This window comes from Pleuronectes platessa, chromosome 21 (assembly GCF_947347685.1).
Source record: "Pleuronectes platessa chromosome 21, fPlePla1.1, whole genome shotgun sequence".
NCBI lineage: Eukaryota > Metazoa > Chordata > Actinopteri > Pleuronectiformes > Pleuronectidae > Pleuronectes > Pleuronectes platessa.
Genome location: NC_070646.1, coordinates 3,403,827 through 3,421,877, shown reverse-complemented (window position 1 = coordinate 3,421,877; position 18,051 = coordinate 3,403,827). Strand labels below are relative to the sequence as shown.

Sequence of the window (18,051 nt, the reverse complement as noted above, 5' to 3'; positions counted from 1 at the left end):
GATGCGTGATCAGCACCGTGATGACTTTAATGTTCTCTCCTCAGCGTTGTGGCTTTGCTCTCCTGTCGCACTCATGCATACATTTTAAAGCCGGGAAAAACACAACAGAAAGACAGTTTATAATTAAAACGTTTACATATAACATCTTTTATTCAATGAGTGCCTTAAAAATCCCTACAACTCGGAGTAAACAACAGTCAGAACAGCACAGTTAGATTGGTAATATAATCGCCCAGAAGACAAAATGTATATTAGGTTGTTTTCTGATGCCCCCCCCCCCAAAAAACAAACAACACACTGTTGATTTTTGTGCCTTTTGAAGAACATCTGCTTTCAGAAAGTGGCTCACAATACAAGTAGAGAGAAATTAGGAACACAACTCAGCCATTGTTCTCATGCTCCCCTGGGTTTGAGAAGACTTCCACACATTCGCTCACACACACACACACACACACACATGTACTCACACACACACATTGCCTCGAGGCAAGGAAGGCCAGTGACATCAAGTGTATTCAATTCACAAGGAGGCATGTTGAGGAAACTGGAGTCGCGGTCGGGGCAGGCGAGGCGGAGGTCCCTCACCTCCACCGCAGTCGCCGGTGCTTGAATAATCGCGAGTGCTATCTTTGCCTTTAACTTCATTAACTGAAGGTGGGGGAACAAACCCCTGAAATAACACAGCTCTGACGCTGGAGGCTCAGACCACACATGTCCACGCACTGTGCGGCAGATACATGTTAGAACGGATGACCTGAAATTAACACACGTTTTTTTAAGCGTTCAGTATAAAACAAACAATACTCTAAAAGGCATGGGGGAGCGTAATAATACAAGAGCAAATAATCACTGAGGAGTTATTCAAAATACAAACATACTGTGTGTGTACCTCTTGAATAAATACATTTCAAAAATACATATATATTTTTATCTTTTCTTTATATTCTTTTTGCTAGAAATTTTTTGAAAGCAGCTATGTATGTTTAAAATATGGCATTAAATCACTCGGTAAGAGCTTTTATCAAAAGCCCCTGAACACATCTTCTTAAAGAAGCACTGCACATCACAGTTCTCTCTCTCGCAGGCGAGGACTTCGGAGTTAAAAAATAAAAAAGTAAGAGGAAGAGGAGTTTCTTCAGATAGTGCAGGGAGACGTGACAGAAATCCCTCAACAGCTCAATCGTCTTTTTCTCGGATGAAAACATCTCCATGATTGTGGATTAGAGGCAGCGCTGATGATGAATGATGTAACGGTGAAAGATTGCATATCAGGGCTGCCGCCGAGGAGAGGGGGGGACCGTCCTCTCTCCTGGAACAGCCACATATTGCTTATGGTGAGCGGCGAGGCCGACTTCCTGCGACAGAGGGACGAGGACACTGTCGGGGGGGCAAACGTTTTGACAACCAAGTCGAAACATCTCTGGAAGTTCACAGAGCAAAGTCCCAACGTTTATAATATTACAAAAATAATGGTGTTATGAGATAAACTAATTTAAATATTTCTGGGAAAAAAAGTCCTATAATTTCCATTGGCTGTTATATAAGATCTTGTTTTCTTTTACAATTACCACATTCATAATTTGTAGGTATAAATACTTTCAATATATGATTATGTTTTTATTATATGAATCATATATATATTTGTTTTTAAATAATAATACAAATTTAAAGAATAAATGCACAAAAATAAAGCCTCAATGTTAACACGAGTATTAAATTAAATATAAATCTATGAGAAAATATTTTGAGATTGATTGCTATTTTTTTTGAATATATACAAATATTAGAATTTGATCAGATTAAATCTCCAAGGTTAAGCTTTGCTTGTATTTTCCCGATATTTACAAAATGTACTTCAACTAAAATCAAAACTTTTTGAAAAACTATTAGTGCTATTTCTTGAAATGTCACGAATTTGTTCCCAAAAGTTTTTCCCTCTGAAAGTGGCCCTCACTCGTCCATCGTGGTATTTCCTCAGTGTCCCATTCAGTCCTCCCAGCCGAAGAAACGTCCCGTCATCTGGTAGAACTTCATGTTGAAGGGCCGGTAGAAGTCCCGGAGCCTCTGCACCACCTCGGGGTCAATGTTCGGGTGGGTCCTCCCTTTGGTTTTCCCCAGGCAGTGGGGCTTGCTGCTGCCCTCGGCCTTCTTGAGGCACGGGAAGCCCTTGGTCTGGTTGAAGTAAAAGTGTTTGTCCGTGATGATGCGCTTGAGGCCCAGGAAGTCCTGCACGCGGCCCAGCTCTCCGGCCGGGTCGCTGATCAGCCGCTCGCCGCTCACGAACAGGATCTGGCCCATGGGGAAGTACTGCAGCCAGTTGTCCAGGTGCTTGGCGTAGATGCCGATCTGGACGGCGCTCCACGAGGTGTCGATGAGCCCCGTAGTCCTGTTTTTGAAGGTGAGGCTCTCGAAGGAGGGAATGTCGGGCTTCTTGGACAGAGTCTGTGTGTAGTCGGAGATAGCCCTGGTGACCGGGTCCCTCACCACCACGATCAGCTTGGTGTCTCGGGACATGGCGGCGATCCGGGCGGGGACCTCTCTGGTCACAAAGTAGCTGGGGGTCTTCTCCATGGTGATCTGGCCCTCCAGGGTCTTGGGCATCAGCTCCCTGGGGAAACACCAAAGAAGGAAAAAGGGAAGTGAGACATTTATTTGGGAATTGAACCTCTTGGCTGAAGCGCACCAACCCACTGAGCCACTTGTACAACCTCCGCTACTACAATAAACATTACAACTGGATGAACTCGGGCTAAGTCATCAAATACTCTGAATCCAATCAACCCAGAATAACACGGCTCACAGCGCGAGTGCAGCGGTGTATTTATTTGATCTCTATCAGGTGTGACCGAATGTTGATTTGCAGCCTTGGCTCAGCACCAGACTCGTGCTCGCCCCTCGATATAAAGACATTCTTGCGGTGATGGTATGCAGATGCTGCCTCGAGTGATCCTTAATGCAGCCGGAGGGTTCATGGAATCAAGCACGGGACTCCCCTGGGTGCATTTGAAAGGAGGTATTCTTCATACTCGTATGGCGCAGCAGGAAGAATATCAATCTCTATACCCATGCTATGGTAGTGCCGGCTATGAAATATTGATACTTGGGCCAAAAGGACCCCTCTCAGCATAATTGATCACCTTCCTGTCTTTCACATATTTCCACAAACATCCAGAAGCCACTTGGATGTTGCAGCGTTCCAGTAGTTGTGCTTTATAATTGTGTTTCTCTGTTTCTGGCTGTTATAATCATTGATAATCAATAAATACTAATTCATCCACCTCATCACAACATTTGAGGGTAGATTTTATTTGACCTCTTCTCTGACGGGGTCCTTCTTCGTCTTGAACTCACAAACAAGATGGGAAACAAGCGGCTCCATTCGTCCGTGTACCCCCCCCCCCCCCCCTCCACTCCTCTTTCTCCACTTCCCCTCCGTCCACCCTTCTTCTTCGGGACAGTGAATCTAAGCAAAGTGGGTAAAAGCAGCTCATGAATGTTTAACGCGCCCTCCCCGTGCCATTTAGAGCCTCTACAGAATACAGCTTTAAAATTCACCAAAGTACAGAATGCAGGCGTCAATTATTCATCTGCCTGGCTGCTGCTGTTTAAATCGAGTACCGGCGCTGACAAAGTGGCCCGGGCTGGTCCCAGGGCAGTTTCGCCGCCCGTGACAGAACTACCGAGACCCTGAAGGCGGGAGGTCGTCTGAAAACTTCCTGACTGGACTGGAGGCTGCTCCAGACTTCAATCTGCTGCTCATGTTAATCGGTGTTGAGCGCCCGCGAATACAATCAACCAGCAGCTTCTGGTTCTGATGTGAGGGGGGGGGCGTCGGGGTTGTTTCTGCCCTTGCAAAAGAGGCTGGTAAACAATCATGCTCCGTTTAACATACACAGAGCGAAATGAGACAGAGGGCACCAGGATGTGAGCTGAGGCCGAGCTTTACAAACAGAGTGCATGTTGGAAAAGACTTCAGGTGTCATGATCATTGTGATAACTGGTTTCTCCGGCAAGATCCGAGACAACCAAACAGCAAAACACAACATTCATACATCAGATAAACAACCTTTTGGAGAAATTGTTCTCTGATCCGACACAGCTCTGATTTAGGTTGGGTAAGGTTTAGGCACGGACATTACTTGGGTCTAGGGTGAAGCTTCATAGAAAACAACATCGAACAATCTTCTCTTGTGCCAAAGTCCAATATTTTCTTGACCCATCAAACCTCCTGACCTCGTCTTTCTTTGCATTTTGTGGTTCTTTAACCACTTCACACTTTTCTCCTTCTTTTCTCCCAATAGATACAAGTCATAATTAAAGAGAGGAGAGTGTCTTTCCCTCCAGAATGTTACGTTTTCGTTTTTTTACAAAGACTGGATTCACGTTGATTTACAAAATAATCGGTCGACACCAGTTCCAGGACGGATATGGAACTATTCAATGACAGAGTCCACTGAGGCGACAGCACAGAGTGAGTGTGTGTAGCCGGATTGGAAACAGCTTCCGGTTGTGAGCTCAGCACGATGAGATGAAACGGATCTAAAAGCCATAAGTCAATACCTCCGGGCCAATGTCAAAACACATCCACTTTATGTGGTTGAGTGGATTTTTTTCTCTGTGAGGAACAGATGACAGGGTCAGCACAAGGGGGGGGGGGGGGGGCATGCAGGAAGTGGTCGATAAGAGCAACAGCAGCAACACGAGTCCACCGATGTCTCTATGTTCCCCCCCCACACACACTACAGTCCTCTCTGTTTCTGTGACCTTTCCGACAGACATGGACGACACCACATCAGCCTCATCGCCCCAGGAGTCCCGGGTGGAGCTGCACTGTGTAGCGGTGCTTCAAAACAAACCCAATGTCATCCTGGAAGACAATAGCCACTCGGCTCGGTCGATAACAGAACTCGTCGGAGACTAATTATTGATAGACGGGGATCTCTGAGTCGGGCATGCAGGTAGACTTCCTGTACGACTTCCTGAGTGGAGTGGCATCGTGCTGATTGGGGAAACCACCAGACGTCTGAAACAACCTCTGCAGAGCAACAACTTTACGACGCAAAGGAGAACATTATTGTGTTATGAAAAAGAAATGAGCCCGTAGCAAAGGAACGCATCCATATTTGATGGCGTGTGTGGAGCTTGTTCTGCGGTCGATGCACTCACAGCGGTGGCGTGGGGGGGCGAGGGCACTCGGCGGGGGGGGGTGGGATGGCGGCGGGTTTCAGGGTCAGTGTGTATCGTACGGTGTGCAACACCAGGACGGGCATGTTGTGCAGGACTCACATATTCAGGTTGATGTATATTTTATAGTTATTGGTAGAATGGTTTCAGGTGCATGTGTGGAGTCATATGAACAAGATACCGGCTGCACCCCCCCTTACTTAACTTTTTATTCTTGATTAAACTAAATATATAGTGATATGACACTTTTGGAATTGAGATTAACTGTTTTGGTTTAGTACCACAGATTTTTTACCTTTTTATTTCACGTGTTCTCCTGGGTCTCTATCTGGCGCTTACATTACCCAAAATGCAACTGGACTGACGACAACACGTCCACACCTATATTTTTTTTAAGTTTCCAAATCTATTTTCTTCAATCATTGACCTAAATGTGTGAAAGCACTGCATCATAAACAGAACGTCAAAGATTTAAATGTAAAGTTCCCTGGTGCTTTTGGACTGGACCAGACTTTTGAACAGGAAAGTTATTTGAAACTTTTCTGGACTAAATGATGAATCAAAAAACAATAAATTGATGAATGCACATAAATGTAAGTTGCAGTCTCAGCTCTAATTCGTTTTCCTTGAGTCACATATAAGTCACTAACACACAGCTCTTGAGTTTCAGTTTGGAACCAGAGCCGCTTGGTTTCAAAGTCAGTGAACTACACTAAAGGTATTTCTTTCCATTCTACAGCAAAAAGCATAGGGCTGCTTTCTAATGAAACTTTATTGGTGGGGTAGGTGATGTAACAGATGACAAACCGTCCAAGTGCTTTGAGATTTACTGCGGCTCCAGATTCGGCTTTGATGTCTTCATCGCTCTGCTAAAAGACGACTCCCCGAACTCAGCCGAGCATGAAACACGGGCAGCGGGATCCACTCCCGAAACAAGACACAGGCCCGAGCACCAAACAAGAAACATCACACATGGACCCCAGCCTGACCTTTAAATCAAATCCCCTGCTCTGGCTTGCATTTAGGCGATGGACAGAAAAACACACACACACACACACACAATAAAATAAATACATTCAGGATGACTAGGAACATCACAAACAGCTTGTGTACATGACAAAACATAACACACGCTGTAATTGTACGTCATTCCGCTCATATGGAACTAACTAGCTTGGAGGGAGACGCCAGGACTTGTGCAGGCAGCTCTACTCCCTAATAATAAAAAGCCAATGTACACAGTGAAGTGCAGCACATCACTCAATGCCTCCTTTGTAGACTCGTCTATAAAGAAACCACGTCGGAATAAAAAGGGCCCGATGCAACGGCTGCTTTCGTTTCCCCCCGCGGAACAGATTCAACTCGCAAACCAACTCTGCCCTCATATACCGGCTGTGACTCATGTCTGCCTGTTATATAAATGCCCCCCCCAAAAAAAGTATGAACACTCCATATAGTCTTATTTACTGTGAATCGGGTGCACACATGTGAGATGACAGCATGACACGTGAATTAGGGAGGAGCAGGAAGCTAACAAGCGATCGGTTCTGAAACAGGGGGCCCGTTTCCTCCCGTTTCCTCGCGTTGCTCCCGGACCTTTGGATCCGGGCCAACGTCTGTCGATTGACGGGAGTTGTAAAGACGTAGAGGCAAGTGGGCATGAGTTCTGTCCCCTTCTCCCCCCCCCACACGAAGGCTTTGATTCATTCCTCCTCCTCCAGCAGGGGAGGCCTGGCCGGCATAAATACACACCCACAGTGTTCCCTCGCCCCGGCCACCAGATAATCATCTTGTAATTGGCTCAATATTTCTGCTGCTTTCAGACGAAGCGAAGGGCCGGCGAGGGCTCGGACTTACCGGATATTTTCCAGGTCAGCGGCTGCTGGCGGAGGTCACAGAGACAGGAGGAGGAGGAGGAGGAGGAGGAGTGTTTGGGGGGGGGGGGGGTGATTTAGAGCAGTGGCTGCTGTGCGGCGAGGGGCGAGCCCATTCCTCTGAACTGGGAGCTTTACTGCTCCGTCAACGTTGTGCAACAGCCCGGCTCCTCACCTGTAATCGCCGGCAGCACATGACTCCCCATAGAAACACTAATGAATGACAAAATGACACGTTTGCCATAAACTCTAATTCACCTCCCTCAGGAACAATCACATGTTTAGGGGATGGAGTGGAGCAATGTGCTGGTTGGACGGTGAGAGGTCCAACGATTTATAATTCCAGGATTACAGATGTGAGCTTCCCAGCAGCGGACGGGCCAGATCAGGATAATCGTCCATTTCGTGACCCGGACAGTCTCAGTCCTCCAGGATCAGCTCACCTGACCCTCCTCTCCCTCCACAGGGTTCATAAGCCTCGGGTCCCCTTCGCCTGCACACCTGAACCGTACAGCTTTAAATCCTCTAACAAGGCTTCACAGGATTACAGTTGTCTAAATCACACAGCTTCCTAAACAAGATCAATGAAATGGGCCGTTACCAGTGAGCCCTGGTGGGTCAATAGACTGGAACCAGCTCATCTCACTGAAACACAGTTGTATGACACCTGGTGCCAAACTGGATCTTTGGGGACAGATGCCAATATCAATAATTTAAAAGAAAAATGTAAATACAAATGCACATTTCCTGTTTCTGTGCTTTTCCTACCAAAATAACATTCGGCAGAGATTAAATTTTGATTTCTTGTCAAAACAGTTTTTGCAAGGCTTCAAAACTCGGTTCCAATAACAGCAAAACTTATTTTATTCGATTTCAAGCTTTCAAACGCAAAGTTTCAACCCTTCAAAGAAGTTTTTTTTTCTGATTTTTCAAATATGCCGTGATATTTTTTTCCATAAAATGTCAGCTATGAAAAAATGTCAGTGTGAGTCAGTAACATTGTTGTTGAATTGGATTCTGATGAAAGTTCGCGTGCTCGCTGTTTCCCCTCGGTGCCCGAGTTCTAAAGAAAAACCTCAAACTGAATTCTGCCTTTCTTTTGTGAAATTGTTTCTCATCACACTGATCGATTGTGACTCGGTTCTGACATTTTGCACAACTCGGCTCATGTGTGGCTAATTGCTTCAGAAGACACTTAAAACAAATTAAACTTAAAAAGCAGCTTGTTTTCCAACCAGTCGCTATTCCTAAAAAAAACACAGTGGGTTTCTCACATGGTTTTCATACAAGCTTGGCCCCTGTTTGTGTTTCCCGTTGATTTACTCCAAACCAAAATCATTCGGTTTGAAGAATACGAGGGAATTAGCTTGAAATAAAAAATGGGAGTCATGCTTGGTTAAGAATACAGAACCGAATTATCTCATTCGTGAATCAAAATGGGAAATTTGCTCTTTGAGTTGAGAAGAAAGAATCCAGGGTGGGCTCCTGGAAACACGGAGGGAGACTGGAGCGGTACATGGGAACTGTAGGGGGTAGGAAGCAATTTTGAGAGACATACAATTACTAGATAAGAGGCGTCTATTCTAGGAAAAGGACATGGGAGGACAGGGTCCACTGTTTTCCTCGGGGGGGAAATGACAAGCTTGTGATAAAGAGTAAGAAGGAAACCCTGCATGACACCGGGGACCAACAAGATAACAACGTCACCGAGGATGAAAAACGTTTCAGAAAAAAAAGCGTCTGTGTTTTTATTTAAACGGAAAATGAATTGTCAGATTGACGATGACACATGTTTGTGAGGGAGGAGAGCTGCAAATTAAGATTGAAGATGGAGGGTGATGGTTTTAAAAGTTAAACGTTGGCGTCATTAATACAAACGACTTTGTTAAAAAACTTCCCAGGGACGGAGAAGAGGAGGATGAAGTTTCCCGTCCTCCCCTTGCAGGCCGAGACGGAGAGGAAGAACAACACAGGAGAACGAGTCAATAACACGACGGCAGACTGGAGACAGTCGACGTGGTAAATGTACGAACCCTCACAAAGTTGTGTTGTGTATTTTCATTTGTCTAAAGATAAGCGGCTGGTAACAACATTCAGACACACACTCCTCGCAGCCTCAGACAGCGCTGGCTTGCTGCCATTAGAATTCATCTGAGTCGAACGTCTGGCTACACTCGGAACATTTCTATTTTTCATACGCACTCAAATATTAGCGACCCTCATAAATAATGTCTGGACAGAAAAAAAATAATCAGACCTTTGTGATTTGTAACTGGTTGAACTTCATTATAAATGGAGTACAAGAATAATAGTGTATCATCCACTGCGGTGAAAACATCTTTTACATAAAAATCTCATGTAAATAAATCTCCCTGCTGGACACCAGAGCTTTTTTCTTTATCCTTCCTATATGCGATTCGGTAAAACATTTATAGAGTTAGCTTTGCAGGATGTTCTTATAAATTTATCAGAAGTGTTTTTTAACAGAATCCTTATTTTTTCTTCTCTCTTCCTCTGTGCCCGAGTGCAAGTCCCCAGCTGATTGCGTAAGGGAGGGAAAAATACGCTTTATCTTTACGGCAACTTGCTTGTGAATAATTCACCTCCTCGAACAGTGGAGGGAGGAAGAGTGAGTGAGGGCAGTAAAATGGGGAAGCAGGTTGAAGCCATTGGAAGCTTTTTAAGAGGCAGAGAAAAAGGGTGAGCTCCTGTCTGCACTCCGGCTGCCTATCAGCAGAGAGGAGAGGGGTAGAGGTGAAGGGGGGGGGGGGGGGGGGGGTTGACAACAAGTCAGAGGTACGAGGAGCAGAGAGCAAATATAGAAATGAGAAAGAAAACAGACACGGATAGAAATATCCCATTTATAACCTCCTTTATAATTTTATCCCAGTGTAGTATCGGTATCTGACTCTAGGTCTGCAGATTAAACAATACAGAAAAACACTTTTGGATGTTTTAAATCATGTCTTTATATAGTTTGTCCTTAACAAATTATCATATAAGTGTGTTATTATGATGAGGAATTATGTTGTATTTGTGGTTTCTTTTTATTTATAGTTATTGATAATGACGTTTTTGTTTAAAAGGTAAATTATCAGGGCCTTAATTATATTTCTATTCATAGGGGTTTGATATTTTAAGAGTTCTTGCCATTTTTCATATATATATAACGGCTGCTGTGATGTAAACATGCCGACAACTCCATGATGGTCTCAGAGGAAAAATTCACAGAGTCACCAGAGGGGTTCATCCTCTGGTGACCAGGACCCACTGTTCTCTCTGTGCTTTATTTCATGGTAACACATTTGAGCCTGGAACAAAGCACTGGAGTCAAACCACTATCCAGCTACAGAAAAACACAAAGCCAGTGCTGGTTAATGGTGAAACCGCCGGTGCTATGTAGGCTACTGCTCAAATATTAAAGATATTCCCTGATTGTATATATTTATTATTTTCTTCTCCTGTAGCCTGGAGCTGTTTATTTTCTTTCAGCGCTGCTCGGTTCAAGACTCAAAACATCTGAGACATTGTTAGCGATGCAGTGATTCTGGTGAATTATGAACATACGCCCCCCCCGGTGCTTTTGAACGCTTGATTTTGAATCTGTGCACAGGTCTTTATTTTTGGGACCTATACTCCTCTGATCTCCAGGTGCAAAGGTGCAAGTGACGTGTGACCACATGAAAAAGGCCTGAAGAGTCTGAGAGCAGCCGGAGGAGCTATATTATTTTGATATTTGTGATTTTTGTCCTTTGGAAACAAATGACAAATGAGTCGGAGCTAAACCACAGAATATAACCCAAAGACGAGCTCTGTATTGTCTCTCATGTCATGAACAGGGTGTACGTGTCTCCTTCTCAGACGCGGAGCTCACATTACTTTTTCATATTTCCCTGACCCACTTGCTCGGAGTTAGACGGCGTGTGAGACGGCTCTTCAGCGGGGATCAGCTCTGGCAGCGGCTCACTGCCATTTCTCTTTCTGCCAAGTCAGTCTTTGAGGTCTCATCAGCTCGGGGGGGGGGAGATAAGACTCCTAAACTCGGGCTTAATACCGGAAGCTCATTTTTAAAAGGTATTGTGTCTCTTGAATGATCGGCTCCACAGTGAAGGTGGCTTCATCGGGGAGTTTCAAGAGGTCCCTCTATAGCCCCTCTTCATCCCATAGTTTCTTCCACTGGAATAATCTGAGGCGGGCGGAGACAAATCACAGAGGACCACTCGCCTCAATCGGAAAAACCATTTCAATGGGTATTTAAATTCTACATTCAAGGCTGATTTGAATACAAAAAAATTAAGAAAAAAATCTCTGTGTCAAATGCATGAGAGCAAAATGAAATGTGAAATTGTTCAGAGCCAAATGGAAGGCTTTGAGGGGAACCGCTCGGCAATAATTACCCGTGACAAAAGGCGAGGGCTTTTGTCTTTGGGACCATTACGATGGTGATTTTCAAGCTGCTGAAACATTCAATATAAACATTTCATTCTGCTGAATACGCCGCACAGACTGTCACTAAAAAGATATCCGCTACGAGCCTCGGTTTTCTGCTGGCACGCGTCCCGAGTGTGTGCACCTCCTCCTCTTCCTCCTCCTCCTCCTCCTCCTCCTCCTCTGCCTGCCACTGCTACTACTGCTGCTGCTGCTGCTACTGGCCTCGTTGAGAAGGGAAGACATGAAAGCTTCAGCTCGTGATTCAAGAATGTGGCTAAAAGGCTGAAGTCTGAAAACGTAAGCCCGGTTTCAGATCATTCTGCGAGCAGAGCTGTAAAATGATGGGCTGGCGGAAAAAAGAACAACCCCAACAACAACCCCCCCCCCCTCCCAGTTCCCTCATCTTTCTTTGTAGACAAGCATGCATGAAAAAAAGAAATCCTCCTCTTCAGTGCAACGTTATTGATTTCACCAACAAACACTTCAACCGTTTGACTCTGGCTCTTTTTATCGGGGGTTAGAACTCAGCAGATGTTTGAGCATCAGTGTTTTTCACCTGGTGCTCAACTGGAGTGTCTCTGTTTTCCATTAAAGATTTGTGGGAGAGAACGTGCTGCAGGTTTTTATGATTTAAACACATTTTTAATTTAATCCTGGACAATAGTTTCATCATCATGATCAGTGCAAACAAACGCTGAGGGACTCGAGAACATCTGATTGTCTGAATGTGCTTAAGCCGTTGAGTTATTTCTTCAAAATATGGCCTCAGCTTAATAATGCAGCAACGTGTGAATCACTTAACAGAAATTTCATTCTTATTACCAATGTGGCGTTTATCCTTATCAAGCATTCCTCCACTAACCTGCTGTGAACACCCTGAGACCGAGGGAACGATGATGCACTGCTCAGCTCCTCTTTCACCCTGAGCTGCTTTCACTCGCATCTGTTTTTCATTTCACTGTGAAGTCGAGACTCGCTTCGGTTTGTGTTTCACCAGAACAGTTGATTAACATCCAGTGGGGAGCTCCTGTAAGGACCAGTGACGTAGGGTCATGGGTACGATTCAGGGAGGAGGCTTGGAGAAGCTTTTCATTGTTGTGCAGCGTTTACAGTAAGAGATTAAGCTGCCAATATCGAATATTCAAATCCCATTTTCAATCCAAAAAGTGCTGGGAGGGATCCCTGACCCATCTGTGACTGGTTCCTAGAGGAGGAACATCTTAAAGGAGAGGTATGATGTTTCAGTTTTCTTGTCAATGGAAAAAGTTCTGCAAAGCTAAAAAGCCTGAAGCTGGGATTCAGGTTGAGGTCGGTCGTGTTGGCCGGGATCTCTTTGATTTCTTAAGATGCACATCATAGACATGGGGGGGGGGTGGGTCGGGTTCAGATCGGACTGCACATCAAGGATAAACTACGTTCCCAGCATTCATTTTTAAGTAATATGTCACTTAATGTGTATTTTAATAGATTTTAATCGAGAATACACAATATGTATTAATATGATCATCTTATGTTGCTTTTAATGAGTAGAAAAAGAGGGAATATTTATAGCTTTACAGAGTTCTATCTGTAAAAATCAGAAAAAAGATATTTAGGGATTTATCAAGAAATTGAGAAAAGAAAGGCTCAGAAAAATGTGTGTGTGTGTGTGTGTCATTGTTACCACACTATATATCAGAAGATGTTAGTCACGTCCCTTTAACCACACGGATTCACATTTACACAAGATGAAGAGCTAAAAGTGAAGGTTTCATGTGTGTCCTCAAAACCAGAATCTCATTCAGAATGTCTGCTTTAATCTCAAACTGTATTTCTATCTCACAGCCACGAGACAGGTGAGCATATCAATGCACGAATAATAATACAGCTGCTTTCCAAATCATACTGTACCACACACACACACACAATTAAAATAAGAATTTGACAGGTTGAAAGCCCGAGCCTGAGTCTTGTTGGCGTACTTCTGAGAGCTCTGACTGTAAACCGCCTGGGATTTTCTAAAATAGAACGACTTCTGAAAAGGAGTCATTGTTCTGAGCGTATAGAGAAGCCAAAATTAGTCAGGTAGTGTCTCAGCCAACCGAGCTGGAGGAGACGGGGGCTGGCAGATCGTCTCGCTGTGAACTCAGACCATCTTCTCTGTTTGGCTCTCAGGGCGCCTGGGACCGCCTCCCAGCAGCGAGCCCCGCCTCCCAGCAGCGAGCCCCGCCTCCCAGCAGCGAGCCCCGCCTCCCAGCAGCGAGCCCCGCCTCCCAGCAGCGAGCCCACGCTGGTTTCGGTTTAAAACTGCCGTCGTGCCGAATCGCGTTTCAGTTTTTTTTCTCGGGGACCTGCAGGAGGCAGAGGGCAGGAGTCGGTAACACGTAATTTCCTTACACCCGAAACCCGATAGTTGTGACGCAATGAAAGCCAAAAATATTTGACAGTTAACTTTTTTAAACAGTTTTTTAGGTGCACGCGGAGTCAAGAGTCTAAGCTTACCTAGCTTAACGAAAAAAGTTAACAAGATAGACAAAAAAACGGTGCAAGGCTGCAGGCTCCGGTTTCTGTTTGAGCCGAGAGAGAGAGAGGGTGGGAGAGAGAGAGAGAGAGAGAGAGAGAGAGAGAGAGAGAGAGAGAGAGAGAGTGAAGAAAAGACATAGTTAGACACTGGGAGAGGGCAGCGTGGAGAATGCACAGGGATAAGAGTCAAGCATCAGGCAGACAGCAGTATGGGTGGGGGGGGGGGGGGGGGGGGAGAGAGTAGAAGTGATTACACTGTCTCTCCGAGCTCTCTTCCTCACTGTCTCCTCCTCCTCGGCCCCCGTTTCATTTTCTCCCTCCTCCTGCTTCCCTCCTTGCATCCTTCTACAACCCGAGCTCGGAATACAAAGCGCCTGGCACCGTCACGTTGCTCCCCCCCCGTCTCGGTGCCAGAGCGCCCTGGCGAGCTCGCACCCCTCTGCACCGTCCCTCCATCGCAGAGGAGGCAGAGATGAGCATGTATGGATGCTCCCTCTTATCACTTCTTTTTGACATAAACTCATTACAGGCACAATCTCTCCGGCTTTTTTATTTCCTAGATCGTAGCCGCTCGATGAAGATGAAGATGATGTTCTCTTACTCACATCTCTGAGCTTTTAAATATTTGATTAGGATTTTTCTTTGCTTCACCTTAAACCCTCCTGGAGAATAAATAATGAGTTTGGTAATAACAAGTTACCCAAATGATTTATGCTCGCCGGAGATGAGAATCTGTGCAGTTGCGGAAGGCAGCCAGGGCGGAGCTGGGGTTAAAGATATGGTCGAATGCATGATTTCCATTCCCTTGCATTATCCATTAAATAAACAGCCCGGGGAAAATGGAGGTTTTCGTGCAGCTTGTTTCTGTTGAGGCAGCAGGGCCGTGCATAACGAGAAGGGGATGTCGAGGTGTGCGAGGTCGCAGCGCTATCAGCACCGGTTGCACCAGCGCGTGGTGACGGTTAGCAGTGCCGGGGAGGTGAGGCCGGATGAGGAACAGGTCGCAGCTGAAGGAAAAGTAAAGAATCACCCACTGTGGAATGTCAGAGAGGCTGAAACGACATAAAAGAAGCTAACGTGGGGGCCAGCCGTCGCCCGGGGCTGGGCTGTGACTCAGAACCCAACAGACCCCCGGTGAGAGACCAGGAGGCCCCATCGCGGTCGAGCTAAACTGGTCACACAACAGGAAAACACCTCCTCTGCCTCCAGAGACCATTGAGAGGTAACTCCATCCGGGGAAGCCCGACTGAGGAGGCAAGATGGAGAACTGACGAGCTGCTGACAAGGGGCTAATGTTGGAGTCTGTCAGTTCTCTGTGAGCTGAGATGGATGCTTTTAGAAATGGAAAATAATAGTTGTTGAGATTAGGACCATGCACATTCTGCTGGAACTGGACAGAGAAGAAAGAAAGAATGACACAAAACTGGGAATGCAAGTGATCTCAAAATCCGATCAGATTTGGTCTGGATGCCATATCCAAGGAATCTGTTATTTCACTTTCGTGTTCCGCTCCTGAATTTGTACGATGGATTCGTCATAATCAAAGCAAACGGCCAAAGTGCATTGAAGATATGTCAAAATCTACTTTTACTTGATTTACTTGAAAAAAGGCTGCTGCATCAGGTGCCTGGTTCAAAGGGATTTGTACTCAGTCCCTTTTATATTAAACCCTTCAAACTAAGATGCTGTAACGAGGAAGTTCTTTATTCTCTGGTTGAAAAATAATGTGCGTCATCGATTAATTACCTGTTTCTGGGGGAAAAAAACTTTATCACCATGTAATCGTTCCCAACCACAATCATACTGGGAACGCTGTACTCGTATTCATGTGAGAAACATCCTTACTAAGACCATGACTGGGACTCCAAGCGTATCGCTCGGTGCTAATCGTGAGTGGCAGAGCAAAAGAGAGCGGCGCCGTAATGCACAGTAACAGTTCTAAGCCTCCTGCCACGGGATCCAGAGGATCGGGTTCTTCTGCAGAACGTACGCTTCACTTTAAGACTTTACCTCCAGTGCTCGTGTGGTTAAGCCTTGGAGCTGAAAAAAAGGCTCTTACACTTGAACGGCTATAGATTAACAGTTATCTCCTTGAGGGATGTTGCACTTCATTCCTCTGCGAGCAGGTCTGCGGTGTATTTATCTACGCCATTACAGCGGCGAGGCCCACGTAGCTCTCTTCCCGTATCGTCCCAATAACGAATGTTCTAATTCTCACCGAGGCCGGTCTGATTACCGAGCCGGCGCTGTAGAACCAATCTCATGTGAGCCGGTGGATTCATGTACCCAGGCTCCCCGGTTACTCCGCCGTGGATCTGGTAAATGAGGTGTTCAAGGGGGGAGGGGACACGTGTTATCAATCAGGGGGTTCTTTTTCACTATTTCACACTGATTTAATCGTCCTAAGAACACATTAACATTGAGGGAGTACTCCACGGAGAGATAATGGCTGGATATTTGCGCTGTTATTGAGTCAAACTCCGCCAGGCTTGAATGACGGATGTGCCGCACATGCACAGGGAGGCCGTGGCGTGAATAAATGTGGTCCATCCAAATCACAATTAGAAAACAAATGAATAGAGTGCAAAGACAATGGCGAGGAGGGGCCGGGTGTGCACGATCCTTCACGAGAACACACAGCGGCGGGGAAGAGAAGCAAAGCAAAACGAAACGCATATTAATTCCATTCATATTCATGACAGTCGAATGGAGGCTATTATGAACCACTTTCAATCACATTTGCATTTACATTATGGGGCTGTAATGCAATAGCAAAACCCCGCAGGATAAATGGGGGTGACGCAAAAGTGAAAGTGTCGCAAACAACTGCTGCAGAATCTATATTTGTGTAGCTGCTCTCAGAAAAACTGAACTCCGGGTGATCTCCTGAAACTAGCTGGAGGAGCTGCATGTGAGAACGTGAAAGTCCGAGTCAGTTGCTGTGGACGTTCTCCAGAATCTCTCCAGATAGCCTCTGAATAAAAACTCTGGATAATTGAGCTGAGTGTGAGAATAGAGATCAGAAAACTAATATCTCAGGATGAATAAGAGAATAAGAAGATGTCAACGAGATTAAAGAGCCTTTTGATGATAAGGACAGACATCAATGTGCTGTAAACACATATTTATATATAATAATACATAATTTAATTGATTTCCGTGTTGTTTTGATCGTATCTGACCCGAGAATCTCCCGCTGCAAAACTTTGTGATATGTGTGAGTGCAGACACACTATGGTTGTGTGACGGTGTGTGTCCCTGAACGTGTCTGCGTGTGCGTGTTCGTACATTCACCTATTTGTTCAAACACGCTCCTCTAAAGTGCAATTCTGTTGTCATGTGCATCCAAGAGTTCATCAGAGAGACCGAGAGCTAGAAACGCTCCCTGGCACTCGATTGCCAGGAGTAGAAAGCTTTGTGGGAGATGGGGGGGGGGGGGGGGGTGAAATCCCTCGTGCTGGATTTACGCCTCGCCAGGACCGACCCCTGTTTTAAAAAGCCAGTTGGATACGAGAAAGAGAAATGAAACATAAGAGCAGGAGCCGGGCGGTGAAAGGGAATATTCACTGCTGCTGCTGCTGCTGCTGCTGGGCTGAGTGGAAAATAACATGATGTAATAAATGGTATGTCAGAAACAGACCTGCCCGCGACAGCCACAGAGTCTGTGCGAGAGTGTGTGTGTGTGTCTGTGTGTGTGTGTGATTTGCGTGTGCATGCATGTGCACGTGTGTTTAAGCCCCCCTCCATTAGCGCTCACACTACATTGGGTGGGAGGAACAAAGCACAGAACCATCGACCAGGACCACCACAGCCGAGGTGACGGTGGCGTGAACCCTCGACCATATGAGTCTAATTACACTCAGTTGTCTCAGAGGGGCCGTGAATCAACTGCTCCTTGTGAATCAGAAACTACAAAATCAATACGATGGCATCTCCGGGGGCCACAATGGGAATCAGGTTGAGGGAGAGGATGTTAAAACCAGCATCATATCTGCTCATCCCAGTGGACTGGAGCTCACCAAGGTGGGAGACGCATGTTGAATCACAGCGAGGTGATTAC

The 18,051-nt window shown here is 45.7% G+C and overlaps 1 protein-coding gene across 1 annotated transcript in view; it reads right to left on the bottom strand.

The window, feature by feature from the left end:
* Nucleotides 1–116: 116 nt before the first annotated feature.
* LOC128427186 (heparan sulfate glucosamine 3-O-sulfotransferase 3A1) overlaps nt 117–18,051 on the bottom strand; it is a 29,970-nt gene continuing 12,035 nt past the window's right edge. Inside the window, exon 2 of the mRNA XM_053414286.1 lies at nt 117–2,608. Within this exon, the coding sequence (XP_053270261.1) occupies nt 1,987–2,608 (622 nt within the window). The 3' untranslated portion in view covers nt 117–1,986. The remainder of the gene's footprint in view (nt 2,609–18,051) is intronic.